Source organism: Palaemon carinicauda, chromosome 24 (assembly GCF_036898095.1).
Source record: "Palaemon carinicauda isolate YSFRI2023 chromosome 24, ASM3689809v2, whole genome shotgun sequence".
Taxonomy (NCBI): Eukaryota; Metazoa; Arthropoda; class Malacostraca; order Decapoda; family Palaemonidae; genus Palaemon; species Palaemon carinicauda.
In genome coordinates this window covers 101,390,955-101,408,127 of record NC_090748.1, presented here as the reverse complement: position 1 = coordinate 101,408,127, position 17,173 = coordinate 101,390,955, and the positions used below count along the sequence as shown (strand labels likewise).

General features: G+C 45.2%; 1 protein-coding gene across 1 annotated transcript in view; it reads left to right on the top strand.

Moving 5' to 3' along the window:
- Positions 1–16,283, top strand: part of LOC137618246 (uncharacterized) — a 28,399-nt gene extending 12,116 nt beyond the window's left edge. The window contains exon 2 of the mRNA XM_068348395.1: positions 14,251–16,283. Within this exon, the coding sequence (XP_068204496.1) occupies positions 14,356–15,873 (1,518 nt within the window). The 5' untranslated portion in view covers positions 14,251–14,355 and the 3' untranslated portion in view covers positions 15,874–16,283. The remainder of the gene's footprint in view (positions 1–14,250) is intronic.
- The last annotated feature ends 890 nt before the right edge of the window (positions 16,284–17,173 follow it).

Sequence of the window (17,173 nt, the reverse complement as noted above, 5' to 3'; positions counted from 1 at the left end):
TAGTGTCAGTGCCAGTGTGGTGCGTGAGGATACTTCTGTGCGAGCCAGTCGTCCTCCCAGTCCGGGACCTCTTGCAAGCTCCCAAGCCCAGGGGAGAAGCAATGTCGAAGGGCATAAGGGTTCGGCAGGCCTTGTTAGGCGCACAGAAGTATCCTCGGTGGTTGCGGGCGTGTCTTCCAAAGACCGTCACTCCCACCTGCAGACGATTGAGCCCGTCTTTTTCTCGTCCGCTGATCAACTGTCAGGGAAGAAACGTTGGTCTCAGGTCTCGAGACCACTTAAACGCAGAGTCCAGTCCGCGAGTGCTCAGCCAGGTTGCAGTCATTGGCTCAGCTCTGACTCGCCGCAGTCATCTGTCGACTGCACTCCGCCCAAGAGGAGTAAGGTTCTGCCACAACAGAGCTCGACTGTTAAGGCTTTACCTCAGTCTACTGTCGTTTCTGCCGATCCCAAGTGGACTCTACTTCAGTCCATGCAAGCACAGCTTTCGGACTTGATGCGTGAGTGTCGGGCTGAGAGTGTTGCGCCTCCGCCTCCGCCTACACTCCCTCCGCCTGCTCTCGCTCCGCCTGCGCTCGCTCCGCCTGCGCTCGCTCCGCCTGATCGCAGTACCACCTGCCAGGCGTACGATGTTGAGCCACGTTCTGAGTTTGCTGTTCCCAGTGGTGTTCAGCCTCCGCCTTCTTTAAGGCAACCTTTACAATGGGATCAGGAGGATTATACCTCTCTTCCTCCGCCTCCCCTTGCTGCTCCACCAGTGGTGCAACTCTCGGTTGAGGTACAACAACCTCTCCCGTCCATGAGTCAGTCTCCTCAGCTCTCGCTGCAGCGAGCTCAACCCTCCACAAGGCAAGCACCACTACACCTTGGCCTTGCGCCTCAGGAGCCTCAGCTTGCGAGACATTTACCTTGTTCTGCGCAGCCTCAACCTCATCACGCTCCGCTCATACCACAGGAACAGGAACTTGCTACTCCGCTTCCGCCAACCGCTCAGCAAGCGCAATCCTTGGGTTCAACCACTCATGCTAGGAGTCAGCCTCCTCCACCCATGCGCCTTCCTTCTGCTTCGTCTGTTATTCAGCCTTTGCAGTCTGAGCCTCAGGTTTTCCCTCAACAGTTACTTGAAGAGGAAACCACTAATATTGTTCCTACTCGTTCTGACTCTGCTGTTCAGCATTCTTGTCCGATCTCTTCGCTACACTCTGGTGATGAGGCGTCTGATGATGAGGAGGCACACCTGGATCCCTCATCAGACGTGGATGAATCCAAGCTTTCTCCACAGTCTATTGACTTTCGTAAGGTCTTGGCTCTACTTAGGGAGGTTTACCCAGACCACTTTGTCTCTGCTATTCCCCGCTCTCCGCCATCTGAGTTTTCGCTGGGCATACAACAAGCTAAGTCCACCTATACTAAGCTAGTCCTAGCAAGGTCCTCTAAGAGGGCGTTAAGGATCTTAGGGGAGTGGCTGCAGACTAAGCAACACCTTGGCAAGACTTCTTTCATGTTCCCGCCAACTAAGCTCACTTCGAAAGCGAGCGTTTGGTATGCCACAGGAGAAGCACCAGGCTTGGGAGTACCTGCCTCTGCCCAGGCTGACTTCTCAAGTCTGGTAGACTCGCCTCGGAGAACTGCAATGAGGCGCTCTAAGGTTTGTTGGACCTCCTCAGACCTGGATCACTTACTGAAAGGAGTGTTTAGAGCATTTGAAATGTTCAACTTTCTAGACTGGTGCCTGGGGGCCCTCAGCAAGAAGACCTCTCCTGCGGACAAGGATTCTGCTATGCTATTAATGTCCTGCATGGATAAGGCCATTAGGGATGGATCTGGTGAGCTTGCGTCGATGTTTGTATCAGGGGTTTTGAAGAAAAGGGAACAACTGTGTACCTTCCTTTCCGCCAGCATTACACCTTGCCAACGGTCACAACTCCTTTTTGCTCCGCTCTCGAAGTTCCTCTTCCCCGAAGAGCTGGTTAAGGACTTGTCTGCTGCCCTGATACAAAAGGACACACACGATCTTGTAGCCTCATCGGCTCGTAAGTCTAAGGTTGCTACCTCAGTCCCCAAGACTTATCGCTCCCCAGTGGCTGATACCCCTGCTACGAGGTTCATACCGCCCTTTCGTGGTAGAGCCCCCAGCCGAGGAAGCTCCCATCCAGACTCTCACAGGAGCAAGTCTAGGAAAGGATCCAGGACATCTAAAGGAAAAAACTGACTCTCCGCATCTCCAGACAGCAGTAGGAGCCAGACTCAAGATCTTCTGGCGAGCCTGGGAGAAGAGAGGTGCAGACGCCCAGTCTGTCAGTTGGCTGAGGAACGGTTACAGGATTCCATTCTGCCTCAAACCACCTCTGACCACATCGCCCATCAACCTCTCTCCCAACTACAAAGAAGAGGACAAGAGGCTAGCATTGCACCAGGAGGTGTCGCTACTTGTGCAGAAGAAGGCAGTGGTTATAGTCCGGGACCATCAATCCCCGGGCTTCTACAACCGTCTCTTTCTTGTGGCCAAGAAGACAGGAGGTTGGAGACCGGTGCTGGACGTCAGCGCTCTCAACGCGTATGTCACCAAGCAGACGTTCACGATGGAGACGACGAAGTCGGTCTTAGCAGCGGTCAGACAGGAGGACTGGATGGTCTCGTTGGACTTGAAAGATGCCTACTTTCACGTTCCTATTCATCCAGACTCCCAACCTTTCCTGAGATTCGTTTTTGGAAAGGTTGTCTACCAATTCCAAGCCCTGTGTTTTGGCCTAAGCACAGCTCCTATGGTCTTTACTCATCTGATGAGGAATATAGCAAAATTCCTACACTTATCGGACATCAGAGCCTCCCTCTACTTAGACGACTGGCTGTTGAGAGCCTCCACGAGTCGTCGCTGTCTGGAGAATCTCAATTGTACTTTAGACTTAATCAGAGAGCTGGGTCTATTAGTCAACATAGAGAAGTCTCAACTCATTCCCTCCCAATCCATTGTGTACCTGGGAATGGAGATTCGGAGTCAGGATTTTCGGGCTTTTCCATCGGCCCCCAGGATAAGCCAAGCCCTAGAGTGCATCATGAGCATGCTGAAGAGGAGCAGTTGCTCGGTGAGACAGTGGATGAGTCTCACAGGGACCCTTTCATCACTGGCCCTGTTTGTCGAGCTAGGGAGACTCCACCTCCGCCCTCTTCAATTCCATCTTGCAGCTCATTGGGACAAGGGTTCGACTCTCGAAGCAGTCTCTATCCCAATCACCCAAGAGATGAAGACCACTCTCCTGTGGTGGAAGCACAACCTCCTTCTCAGGGAGGGTCTATCGTTGGCCATTCAGACCCCCAATCTTCATCTCTTCTCAGATGCATCGGACTCGGGCTGGGGTGCGACCTTGAACGGACGGGAATGCTCGGGAACGTGGAACGAGGAACAGGGATTACTCCACATCAACTGCAAGGAGCTACTAGCAGTTCATTTAGCCCTGTTGAACTTCAAGTCCCTCCTGCTAGGCAAAGTGGTGGAGGTGAACTCAGACAATACCACAGCCTTGGCTTACATCTCCAAGCAAGGAGGGACCCATTCGAGGAGCCTATACGAGATCGCAAGGGACCTCCTCATTTGGTCAAGAGGTCTAAACCTCACTCTGGTCACGAGGTTCATTCAGGGCGATATGAACGTCTCAGCAGATCGCCTAAGCAGAAGGAATCAGGTCATTCCCACGGAATGGACCCTCCACAAGAGTGTGTGCAACAGACTTTGGACCTTGTGGGGTCAACCTACCATAGATCTGTTTGCCACCTCCATAACCAAGAGACTTCCGCTGTACTGTTCCCCTGTTCCAGACCCTGCAGCAGTTCATGTGGATGCTTTTCTACTGAACTGGTCCCATCTCGACCTGTACGCATTCCCACCGTTCAAGATAATAAACAAAGTTCTGCAGAAATTCATCTCGCACGAAGGGACACGGCTGACGCTGGTTGCTCCCCTTTGGCCTGCAAGAGAATGGTTCACAGAGGTACTTCAATGGCTAGTCGACATCCCCAGGACTCTACCTCTAAGAGTGGACCTTCTACGTCAACCTCACGTAGACAGGTTGCACCCAAACCTCCACGCTCTTCGGCTGACTGCCTTCAGACTGTCGAAAGATTCGCTAGAGCTAGAGGCTTTTCGAAGGAGGCAGCCAGTGCGATTGCCAGAGCAAGAAGGGTTTCCACTCGTAGAGTCTACCAGTCTAAGTGGGAGGTCTTCCGAAGCTGGTGTAGAGCCAATTCAATATCCTCTACCAATACCTCTGTGACCCAAATAGCTGACTTCCTTCTACATCTTAGGAATGAGAGATCCCTTTCAGCCCCTACGATTAAAGGATATAGGAGTATGTTGGCTTCAGTTCTCCGCCACAGAGGTTTGGACCTGTCTTCCAACAAGGACCTTCAAGACATTCTTAAGTCTTTTGAGACGTCTAAAGAACGTCGTCTTTCCACTCCAGGCTGGAATCTAGACGTAGTCTTAAGGTTCCTTATGTCATCTAGGTTCGAACCTCTCCAGTCAGCTTCCTTCAAGGACCTTACCCTCAAGACTCTTTTTCTCGTCTGCCTTGCAACAGCTAAGAGAGTCAGTGAGGTTCATGCCTTCAGCAAGAACATTGGTTTCACGACCGAATCTGCAACATGTTCTTTTCAGCTCGGATTCCTAGCAAAGAACGAACTTCCTTCACGTCCTTGGCCTAGATCGTTTGAAATACCTAGCCTCTCCAACATGGTAGGTAACGAACTAGAGAGAGTTCTTTGCCCTGTCAGAGCTCTCAAATATTATCTTAAGAGGTCTAAACCTATTCGAGGACAGTCAGAAGCCTTATGGTGTGCCATCAAGAAACCTTCGAGGCCCATGTCCAAGAATGGGGTTTCGTATTATATAAGGCTTCTGATCAGAGAAGCACACTCTCACTTAAAGGAGGAAGACCTTGCATTGCTGAAGGTAAGGACCCACGAAGTAAGAGCCGTAGCTACTTCGATGGCATTTAATAAAAACCGTTCTCTGCAGAGCATAATGGATGCAACCTATTGGAGGAGCAAGTCAGTGTTTGCATCATTTTATCTTAAAGATGTCCAGTCTCTTTACGAGAACTGCTACACCCTGGGACCATTCGTAGCAGCGAGTGCAGTAGTAGGTGAGGGCTCAGCCACTACATTCCCTTAATCCCATAACCTTTTTTAACCTTTCTCTTGAATGCTTTTATTGTTGTTTTTATGGTTGTTACGGTAGGCTAAGAAGCCTTCCGCATCCTTTTGATTTGGCGGGTGGTCTATTCATTCTTGAGAAGCGCCTGGGTTAAAGGTTTTGTAGAGGTCCTTTAGTAGGGGTTGCAACCCCGTGTACTTTAGCACCTTTGGGTTGATTCAGCCTCCAAGAGGAACGCTGCGCTCAGTAAGGAAGACGAACTTAAAAAAGAGGCAGAGTAACGGTTCAATTCGACTTCCTTACCAGGTACTTATTATTTCATTGTTATTTGAGATAACTGTTATATGAAATATGGGATACTTAGCTATCCTTTAATCTTGTACACTGGTTTTCACCCACCCCCCTGGGTGTGAATCAGCTACATGATTATCTGGTAAGTTTAATATTGAAAAATGTTATTTTTATTAGTAAAATAAATTTTTGAATATACTTACCCGATAATCATGATTTAATCGACCCTCCCTTCCTCCCCATAGAGAACCAGTGGACCGAGGAATAATTGAGGAGGTGTCAACAAGAAGTACTTGAGTACCTGGCCACAGGTGGCGCTGGTAAGTACACCCCCTTCTAGTATTGTGATAGCTGGCGTATCCCTCCATAGAATTCTGTCGGGCAACGGAGTTGACAGCTACATGATTATCGGGTAAGTATATTCAAAAATTTATTTTACTAATAAAAATAACATTTTTCCATGAGAGCTCTGTAATGCTGCAGTATAGAGATAATCCTATTAATAATGGAGTTTTGCATTCTTAACTAGAAAGAAAAGCCGGAGCTTGTTATGAGGAGACATTTAAAGTATGGGCAAGGAACTCCCACTTTCTCTGGAACAACCAGTTTGCTGGCTCCTGTTGCCCAAGGCTAAGACTATTAAGAATACTACCATTAGGGTAATAAACATGTAATCTAGCCTAAATTTGAGGGCACCATATTGAATGACCAAGAAAGATAATCATGCTTGAGAGGTTATATCACAGCAGGTTTGTCTGACATTTTTAGCTTAAGACCAGAGAGGGAACCAAGAAGTCTGAGTTTATTCATTATGGGGTTTTGTCCGTAAGGAAGGCCATCTGGCCTTTCCACATTGACTGGTATTGTCAAGTTGAAGATTTCTTACAGCCCATCAAGTAACAAAATTTGGTGGCTGAGGAGTCTCTCTCTCTTAGAAATACACTGTATGATTTGAAACCTAGTGAGTAAATCTCCAAATACTTAGTAAATGTAGATCAGTTAAGCCACTGATTCCATCCATTATGTGTCAGGACCCTTTCGAATGATAGATTTTTAATGAGGGGTAACCACGTCCATAAAATCATAATCTTAAGTTTTCAATATTAATCTTACCCGATAATCATGTAGCTGTCAACTCTGTTGCCGACAGAAATCTACGGTAGGGATACGCCAGCGATCGCTATACAGGTGGGGGTGAACACCACAGCGCCATCTGTGGTCAGGTACTCTAGTACTTCTTGTCAACACCACCTCAATTTTTCCTCTGTCGTGCCTCCGGCTAGACCTACATGGATACGCTGTTGATTCTGGAGTTATTGCTCACGATTTGGTGATGTATTTGCTCTAGAGTTTAGCCTTCGCTGTTCAGGAAGCTATATCATTAGCTTAGCAAGTTTTTGGAATTAATTTGATTTAATTTTTGATTTAATTTTGGTACGAAGAGAGTATGAACTCTCTTTCACTTTTAAATGGCCGACCCTTCCCTCCACCATCCTCGAGGCAGCAACCTCAACTCCACCTCTGCGCAGTCCACCCTGCCAGACGTATGATGTTGAGGTTCCTCAACCTACCTCCACGCGTGAGCTACCGCATTGGGAGTTGCCAGATACGGAAGTGTTGGTGTCGAAGAGAGTATAGACTCTCTTAATTTTGCTTAACAAAGTTATAGATTTATTTTATATCTCTCCGCCTTTTATAGGCCTCTTTGATTAACTTCCTTTTATTATAAACTTATTAAAATTAATTTTTATATTTGTTTATTTTCGACCTTTCCTAATAGTAGGCGGTCTTTTCTTGGAACCGAAGTTAATTAACTTTGAGCCCGTCATTTCGTTTTTACCTGTTAACATATTATGCTATTTTAATGTTTTTTGAAAGAATTTCTTTGATAGTCTCGTACTGTTTTCAAAGTTGAACTAACGTTTTGTATTGTCTCTGCAGTTGTTGACGTTCAGAACGTTCAACTTGCGCTCTATCGTTACGATAGAGAGAGAGTCTATCACGGTGTCACGTTGCAGTAAGAGTAAACCGATTCTAGCGTTTTGTTCATTCTTTCTTAGCTTAAATGGTTCTATTCTAATAAAGGAACTTTTTATTTGGGAAACCTTTCAGTTTTTTTCCTTTAACAATAATATGTTTTAACGATATATATAATTGGGCTCTTCTCTCAGGTGCTAAGTCAAGAGAGAGAGAGAGAGAGAGAGATAGAAACGGAGGGAGAGAGAGGAGGATAAACGTTTCGTTCAAGCGGGTAACGTTGTTATCGTTTTTGCTCTTCTCCCTAGTCTCTTTAGGGGAAGAAGGTAAACGTTTCTAGAGTTTTATTCTTGTTCTCAGACTTTATGCGGTGAGAGATTTTAAACGTAGTTTATTTGATCTAGTGTTTAATCTCTTTTCCAGCCACTGAATTATTTATCTTTCATTATGTTTTTCTGTTACATTGTAATACTGTTTTCGCAATTACTAACTTTTAATGAAGGATAGAATTGCGTGTTTCAGGTACAACCACTTAAAGTTTCGAGTTCAGTGAAATAAGTGCAAACAGAAAATCAAAAGTGATACAGTGATAAGCGCAAAGTGTTACAGTGTTGCGTTCGAGGGTTCGTCTGTTCGTGCCAGTTGTTCGCCTAGTCTGGGACCTCTTACAAGCTCCCAAGCCCAGGGGAGAAGTAATGTCGAAGGACTTATGGGTTCAGCAGGCCTTGATCGACGAACAGACGTTTCCCTCCGTGGTTTCGGGTGTAACCACTCACGTAGCCGACGTGATCACCCCACCCACACAAAGACGAGAGAGCCCATTTATTCCTCGTCTGCGGAAGAGGTTTCTCGCAGAAACCATGGACCAAATCTTGCAGCTTTTAAGTGCAAGTCGGTCCCTTCCGCGCAAGTCCAACTCCTAGGTGGTGCCATTAGCACTGGGTCAGTTCGGACTTGCTGCAGTACGACAACTGCACACCTCCCAGAGAGGCAAGGTGGTATCGCAACAGGCAGTAGCTCCGTCTGTTGCCGCACCAGCTGTTTTAGACCCTCAGTCTCAACGGACAGTAGCTCCGTTTGTTGTTGTCTTTCTTAAACTCTAGTGGTCTATGCTGCAGACAATGCAGTCTCAGCTTGCGGTGTTGATGCAGGAGTTTCAGGCAGAGAAGGTTAATACACCTCCTCCTGCGAACGCTCCTCCTCCTCTGCGCAGTACAATCTGCCAGACGTATGAGGTTGAGGTTCCTCAAGCTACCTCCATGCGTGAGCTGCCGCGTTGGGAGTTGCCAGATACCAGCGCTGTGCAGCAACCTCCACTTTCCTTGAGGCAAGAGCCTCTTACCACGCAGCAACCTCCTCAACAATGGGGGCAAGAGCCTTATGCCTTACAACCTCCTCTACCCTTGAGATAGGAGTATCTTGCATTACAACCACCCTCGAGGCAGCAACCTCTTGAGGTACGACAACCTCTACCATCCTTGAGGCAGCCACCTCAACTCTCGCAGCAACCACCTCCACTTTCCTCGAGGCGAGAACCTCAACTCTCGAGGCAAGCACCTCAAGAACCTCAACTCGTGAGTCAAGAGCCTCTCTCTGCGCAGCCACCTCAACCCTTGAGGCAAGCGCAACTCTTGAGGCAGGAACCTCATGCTATGAGTCAGCCACCTCAACGCATGCATCTGCCACTTTCTCCTCAGCTTGAGCCTCTTCCCATTCAACTTGAACCGCAGTCTATGCAGCATGAGCCTCTCTCTGCGCAGCTACCCCCTCAACCCTTGAGGCAGACGCAACTCTTGAGGCAGGAACCTCACAGGAGCCTCTTGCTATGCGGCATCCTCCTCAAACCATGAGGCAGGAGCCTCATGCTATGCGGCATCCTCCTCAACCCATGAGGCAGGAGCCTCATGCTATGCGACATCCTATGGGCTCTTGTGGCATGGTTGGTTTCGACCTGGCCTTTCATTAGAAGGGGCTAGTGTTCGATCCCAAGTATGAGGTAGAAATTTATTTCTATTTGAACACGATGTTGTGTTGATATTTATCCATATTGACTCATTAGAGGTAATTTGAATGAATTACTACCAATTGTGTCACGTGGTGGCCCGGGGAAATCTGGTAAAACTCTCTGGTAAAGAGACTGATGTCTCACCAGGTGAATCCTCGGACAGCTAGATTAGTGTCAGGTTCAGATTTCTTTTAAGCAGCATGAGCCTCATCCCATGCAGCATGAGCCTCATCCCATGCAGCATAAGCCACACGCCATGCAACATGCTCATAGAGCATGCTCTGCATACAGCATGCTCTGCATACCTTACCGCATGCTTCTCAGTCACACATCTTTGGTTGTTGCCAACTCACTAGACTGTCAAGCAGTTTCATAACGTTGCCTTCTAGTCTGCTGCTTTTGCACCAGTGAAACCCTTACTGAGAGAACTTAGCTTTTCTCGGATATGGTTCCTGTAGATGAGAAAGTGCTATTCTCCCTCCTTCTGATATTCCCTTGAGGACTCTGTCATTTGGAGAGGAGCCTTTAGCTGCGTAGCCTCCTATGGACTTTTATTTAAGCATAACATGCTTCCAGGGAAGGTAATGGTTCCACTTCAGTCGCTAACCCCGTCTGTTACCACACCTGCTCCCATAGACCTTGAGCTGTGTTGCAAGACATGCAGTCCAAGCTTAGTCCTTGTTAGAGGATTTTTTGTTTACGGAGTCAGTGTGTCACTGGGAAGACGTTCAACAACCAGCAGAAGTGACTTGTTGTGACGCAGTGCGGCAACCTCAGCAACCCGATAAGGAGTTGTCTGTACGACCCAGACAGTCTAGACAGCTTCGGGTTGTCACTGTACTTCCTCGCTTTCCCATGGTTGACAGTTCACAGACTGTGCAGCAGTACCATGATCTTGTGTCCGGCTCCGTCAGAAGACTGGCTTTTAAGAGCTCCCACAAGTCGTCGCTGTCTGGAGATTCTCAGATGGACTATGGATCTGACCAAGGAACTGGGCCTCCTGGTCATTTTTGAGGAGTCCCAGCTCGTCCCATCCCAGACCATTGTCTACCTGGGTATAGATCTTCAGAGTCGAGCTTTTCGGGCTTTTCCGTCGGCCCCAAAGATATACTAAGCCCTAGATTGCATCCAGAGCATGCTGAGAAGGAACCGATGCTCAGTCAGGTAGTGGATGAGTCTAACAGGGACACTTTCATCGCTGGCACTGTTCATCGAGTTAGGGAGACCCCACCTCCCCCCCTTCAGTATCATCTAGCGGCTCACTGGATAAAGGACATGACGCTAGAGACGATCTCAGTTCCTGTTTCCGAAGAGAGGAGGTCTACTCTCACGTTGTGAAAGAACAGCTTTCTTCTCAAGGAAGTCTACCTTTGGCTGTTCAGAAACCCGACCGCCGTCTCTTCTCTGGCGCATCAGACACGGGCTGGGGTGCGACTTTGAACGGACAGGAATGCTCGGGAACATGGAATCAGGAGCTAAGGACACTTCACATCTATTGCAAGGAGCTGTTGACGGTTCATCTGACCTTGATAAACTTCAAGTCCCTCCAGCTTAACAAGGTGGTGGAGGTGGACTCTGACAACACCACAGCCTTGGCTTACATCTCCAAGCAGGGAGGGACTCATTTGTGGAAGTTGTTCTAGATCGCAAGGGACCTCCTCATCTGGTTAAAAGATCGAAAGCTCACGCTGGTAACGAGGTTCATTCAGGGCGATATGAATGTCATGGCAGATCGCCTTAGCCGGAAGGGTCAGGTCATCCCCACAGAGTGGACCCTTCACAAGAATGTTTGCAGCAGACTTTGGGCCCTGTGGGGTCAGCCAACCATAGATCTGTTCGCTACCTCGATAACCTAGAGGCTCCCGTTGTATTGTTCTCCGATTCCAGACCCAGCAGCAGTTCACGTGGATGCTTTTCTGCTGGATTGGTCCCATCTCGACCTGTATGCATTCCCGCCGTTCAAGATTGTCAACAAGGTACTTCAGAAGTTCGCCTCTCGCAAAGGGACACGGCTGACGTTGGTTGGCTCCGCTCTAGCCCGAGAGAGAATGGTTCATAGAGGTACTGCAATGGCTGGTCGACATTCCCAGGACTCTTCCTGTAGGAGTGGACCTTCTACGTCCACCTCACGTAAAGAAGGTACATCCAATCCTCCACGCTCTTCGTCTGACTGCCTTCAGACTTTCGAAAGACTCTCAAGAGCTAGGGGCTTTTCGAAGGAGGCAGCCAGAGCGATTGCCAGAGCAAGGAGGACATCCACTCTCAGAGTCTATCAGTCTAAAGGGGAAGTCTTCCGAAGCTGGTACAAGGCCAATGCAGTTTCCTCATCCAGTACCACTGTAACCCAGATTGCTGACTTCCTGTTACATCTAAGGAACGTAAGATCCCTTTCAGCTCCTACGATTAAGGATTACAGAAGTATGTTGGCAGCGGTTTTCCGCCACAGAGGCTTGGATCTTTCCACCAACAAAGATCTACAGGACCTCCTTAGGTCTTTTAAGACCTCAAAGGAACGTCGGTTGTCCACTCCAGGCTGGAATCTAGACGTGGTCCTAAGGTTCCTTATGTCATCAAGATTTGAACCTCTCCAATCAGCCTCTTTTAAGGACCTCACATTAAAAACTCTTTTCCTCGTGTGCTTGACAACAGCTAAAAGAGTAAGTGAGATCCACGCCTTCAGCAGGAACATAGTTTTCACATCTGAAACGGCTACATGTTCCTTGCAGCTCGGTTTTTTGCTAAAACGAGCTTTCTTCACGTCCTTGGCCTAAGTCGTTCGAGATCCCAAGCCTGTCCAACTTGGTGGGGGACGAACTGGAGAGAGTACTTTGCCCAGTTAGAGCTCTTAGGTACTATCTAAAAAGGTCATAACCTTTACGAGGACAATCAGAAGCCTTATGGTGGGCTATCAAGAAGCCTTCTCTTCCAAGGTCTAAGAACTCAGTTTCTTACCTATTCAGGCTCCTGATTAGGGAAGCACATTCTCATCTGAAGGAAGAAGACCTTGCTTTGCTGAAGGTAAGGACACATGAAGTGAGAGCTGTGGCTACTTCAGTGGCCCTCTAACAGAACCGTTCTCTGCAGAGTGTTATGGATGCAACCTATTGGAGAAGCAAGTCAGTGTTCGCATCATTCTATCTCAAAGATGTCCAGTCTCTTTACGAGAACTGCTACACCCTGGGACCATTCGTAGCAACGAATGCAGTAGTAGGCGGGGGCTCAGCCACTACATTCCCATAATCCCATAACCTTTTTAACCTTTCTCTTGAATACTTTTTATGGGTTGTACGGTTGGCTAAGAAGCCTTCCACATCCTTGTTGATTTGGCGGGTGGTCAATTCTTTCTTGAGAAGCGCCGAGGTTAAAGGTTGTGATGAGGTCCTTTAGTATGGGTTGCAGCCCTTTATACTTCAGCACCTAAGAGTCGTTCAGCATCCTAAGAGGACCGCTACGCTCAGTAAGAAAGACGTACTTAATAAAGGCAGAGTAATGGTTCAAGTCGTCTTCCTTACCAGGTACTTATATATTTTATGTTATTTTTGAATAACTAATAAAATAAAATACGGGATACTTAGCTTCTGTGTTAACATGTATGCTGGTCTCCACCCACCACCCTGGGTGTGAATCAGCTACATGATTATCGGGTAAGATTAATATTGAAAAATTTTATTTTCATTAGTAAAATAAATTTTTGAATATACTTACCCGATAATCATGATTTAATTGACCCACCCTTCCTCCCCATAGAGAACCAGTGGACCGAGGAAAAAATTGAGGTGGTGTTGACAAGAAGTACTAGAGTACCTGACCACAGATGGCGCTGTGGTGTTCACCCCCACCTGTATAGCGATCGCTGGCGTATCCCTACCGTAGATTTCTGTCGGCAACAGAGTTGACAGCTACATGATTATCGGGTAAGTATATTCAAAAATTTATTTTACTAATGAAAATAACATTTTCAGAATAGAGAAAGACTGAACCTGACTCAGATGTGTAACTCTCAGAAGGAAAAAAAGATTCTTCACCTAACTGCACATGCTCAAGAAATGAGACTTGATATTAAAAGTTAAACAGGGGACCATTAGGAAAACAAAATCCTCAAGATATATTAAGTACAGTACTGTATATTACTATCATCATTGAATCATTCTATTCAAATAAACTTTTAAAACTAACAATGTAGATATACTAGTTTAACTACAGAAATATGACTCTTGGATAAGGTTCATCAAATAAGAGTATCACGTATGTTAATATCAATTTTTTTTTTACTTTGGTTTTGCATTTTGTTGAAGCTTTTTCATTTGAGAATAAATAGAAAATGAATCTAGATAAGTATTGAAAAAATTTAGCTTGATAATGTCTTTTACTGTTGCCAGTGTGGTATCCCAAAACCCCTTCATCTTCTTGCCACTAGGTAACTGCCTAGTCAATAATTTTGATGACCGAATCGGCTTTAACCAAAGGGCTATCCTTATGAAAGACTTCATGGTTGTATATTTAGGAAAAATACAAATGATCTACAAGAATATGCAATGCTTCTTGTTTAGTAACAAGGAAGTTAGTGCTTGCAATTATTATTTTTATTATGTTATACATATTTGCTAAAATTGTTTTTACAATTCTCAATGTGTTCTCAATGAATAAACTTTAGGAAAATACAAATGACCTGAAAAATGTGCAATGTTTCTTGATTAGTACTAAAGAAGTTATTATTTTTCTTATTTAATTTCTTAACCATTTTAAATTTGCTAGAATTGTTCTTTTAACAATTCTCAATGTGTTTGTCATAATTGATTAAACTCTCCATAATCATCTTTTACAGATACTCGATTGGATAGAAATGACTTGTGTATGGAACAGCTGGTATCTTACTAACTGTAGCTAGCATTTTAGTCAATCCAAGCAGCTGTAGTAAGATCAAACAGTCATGAAGGTTGTTAGTCTTCAAGTTGGATGCACTAATGTGGTTGTCCATATGCTAAATTTGCTCCTGAGGAGGAAAGACATTGATGGACACATATTGAAAGTGTACAAGTACCTACTGTATGCTGCCCCTCATTTGATGGACATTGCCCATGCCTGTCATTATCAGAGGCATGCTTATATGACTGAAATATTCCTCCCCGTCCTTTTAGAAAAAGGAAAGCTACATGTAACCAGTTCCAACATAAACATCGTTATTAACTCGTGGCGGGAAAACAAATGCATTGAGTTGTCGTCTGTCACTCACTTGAAAGTTGGAGACATCGAAGGAAGTCAGTGTTTCAATTTCCTACCTTTTCTCGGACAGCTAAGTAATCTACAGTTTTTAGACATTGGATGCATTGTTGATGATGAACTTCTAGCAGTGCTCGGGCTAAACTGTCCAAATTTAGAGGTGTTTGATGCTAGAGAAGGTATGGTAAACACAATTACCAATACCGGCCTTTCGTACCTGTGTCAGTGTAAGCACCTGAGAAGAATTCTGTTCTCTAATTTTACAGACGAATATTCGTGTCTTCAAGACAGACTTAGATTTTTTGGTAGTGGAATTGCATTGCTGCTGTTGTCATTGCCCCAGATAGAACAAGTGCTCTGTTCAGAGTATTTGTTACGCGATGCATTGAACTTTCTCTATCAAACCAGTTACCGTAAACGAATCATTCCTGTGAAGTGCATGTTTCTAGATCATCCCGAAGTGGCCGTTTGCAATACATTGATGCAAATAATGCCTCTGTGGTGTCCTAATATTGAAGTATTGACTTTGTGTGTCATGTGTGGCAAAGAAAAGCTTATCGGAAAATGTCTGCGTTCATTATCAAAACTTAGGATTTTAGTAATGACTGTGGCAAGTGGTTGTAATTTTAATCATTTCAATTTCATTAGTTATGGACCACAGTTAGTATATCTTCAAATAACAGCTTATCTCATTGGAAGTAGTGATTTAACATTAATTAGTCAGACTTGTACGAATCTAAAAACATTAGGACTTAAAATGTATAGTTTTGGCTTTGACGGGATTGCGACGGACCAGACTTCCGAATCGATATTCCCTTCCGTGGAAAAGTTAGAACTGCAACAGAACATATCGGTGAGGTTATTCAAGTTCCTAAATATCTGCATGGAAAATCTGCGCGAGGTTTATTGTGCTTGGGCAACTGTCCACGATCTAGAAGAAGCCTTGAAAGTGATTGTGCAATCTGGTGGCTGGAAAAAGACAACACTCCTCGTATTGCCCGTTATGAGTCACTTGTCGTTATCGGTTGCAAAGATGATAGTCGATGTCCTGCCGAAACTGTCGTGTTTCGGGATAACGTTACTTCCGTCGCAAGAAATAGAACTTACTAAACATGTACAGCATCAGTTATCAAATATCAGTCTGGTTGATCAAGAAGATATTTTGTCACCGAGCAACAGTGGAATTTTTGCACAAAATATGTGGACATCAGAAATAAGAAAAAGATAGTAATGGATCACAAAGAAATAAATATATATATAAAATATTTGCTCAACTCTTGTAAGGTGGCTTATGCTAGACATATAATATGACGGCTCTATAAATTGGAAACATTAACTTATTACCAACAGCTAAATCCATTTATATGAGAAGACAAACACTTCAAACTTGCAAGTGTGCTTTTTGTGCCTATTTTATTGAATTGTTCTTTAAAAGCAATTGTGAATAAGTAAAATAATTGCTCTTTAATTTAATGTATTTTATTGGGTGATGTGACATAGCAAGTCTTTTGTGTCCGTATATTTATTCTTCGAGTTAAAATAACTTGACAACTGGAAAGGCCATGTATTTATGATTAATTTTTTGTAATAAGACATTGATTAAGGGATTACAGTAAAGATTATTTTGGAACTTTTCAACATATTTCATGAAAGGTATCGTCACAAAAATTATGACAATTTTTGCTGGTTTAATTACAGTAGTAATTGGTCTAGTATTTCTATGTTTTGATTTCTAAGTATCACAACCTCTTTGTAGATTCCATAGCTGTGCTTTATAGTAGCCACCTATTAGAAAATCTAACCCATATTTCTTTTCTATTTCAACATTTGTACATTTAGTAAAGAACTAATATGGCCATGGAAATTAAGCTGCAACAGCCATTTCCCCAAAATGAATGTGTAATATGAGGCCTTTTGCCCACCCCAAGACAGTGAGAAAAGGAAGGTTGAACCCAAGGTAGATATTCCTTTGAATAAAGGAGATGATGAGACTTCTAACAGACATTATTATGATGCAATTGGCAATAATTGCATTGCAGTTCAAGGAACCAACAGAGCGAGATAACAAGATAACAGGGAGCCCAGTGGTTCCCATGTATAAGGTTAAGTCTGGTAAGGTAGCCTCTAAACTGGCTGACAAGATGTTGAACTCAGTTTCGTAGCCCATGCGCTATTTAAGGATAAGGGCAAAGGGAGAGATAAAAATAAGGAGGCCTCTGATATCCTTATCCCTGGTGTTACCACGATCCCCGATTAAGTGCCTGTGTTCCCCATCCTTTCCCCTGTGCTCGTTGCTCTGCCCTTGTCCCAGGGGGTCCGAGGCTATTGCCCCGTTCAACAGTGTCAGTGGTTGTGTCTTTGGCCCTGCTCGTTGCCGAGTCGCAGTTCCTTGTAAGTATGGTTGACCTATCGCCCAGTGACAGTGTACCCCCGTGTTGTGGCTCCTGTTGGAGCAACCCGTATAGTTTCTCCATTAAAGGGAGTATCGTCGTCGATAGTCACTCGAGAGCTCGAACGCCCATTATCCT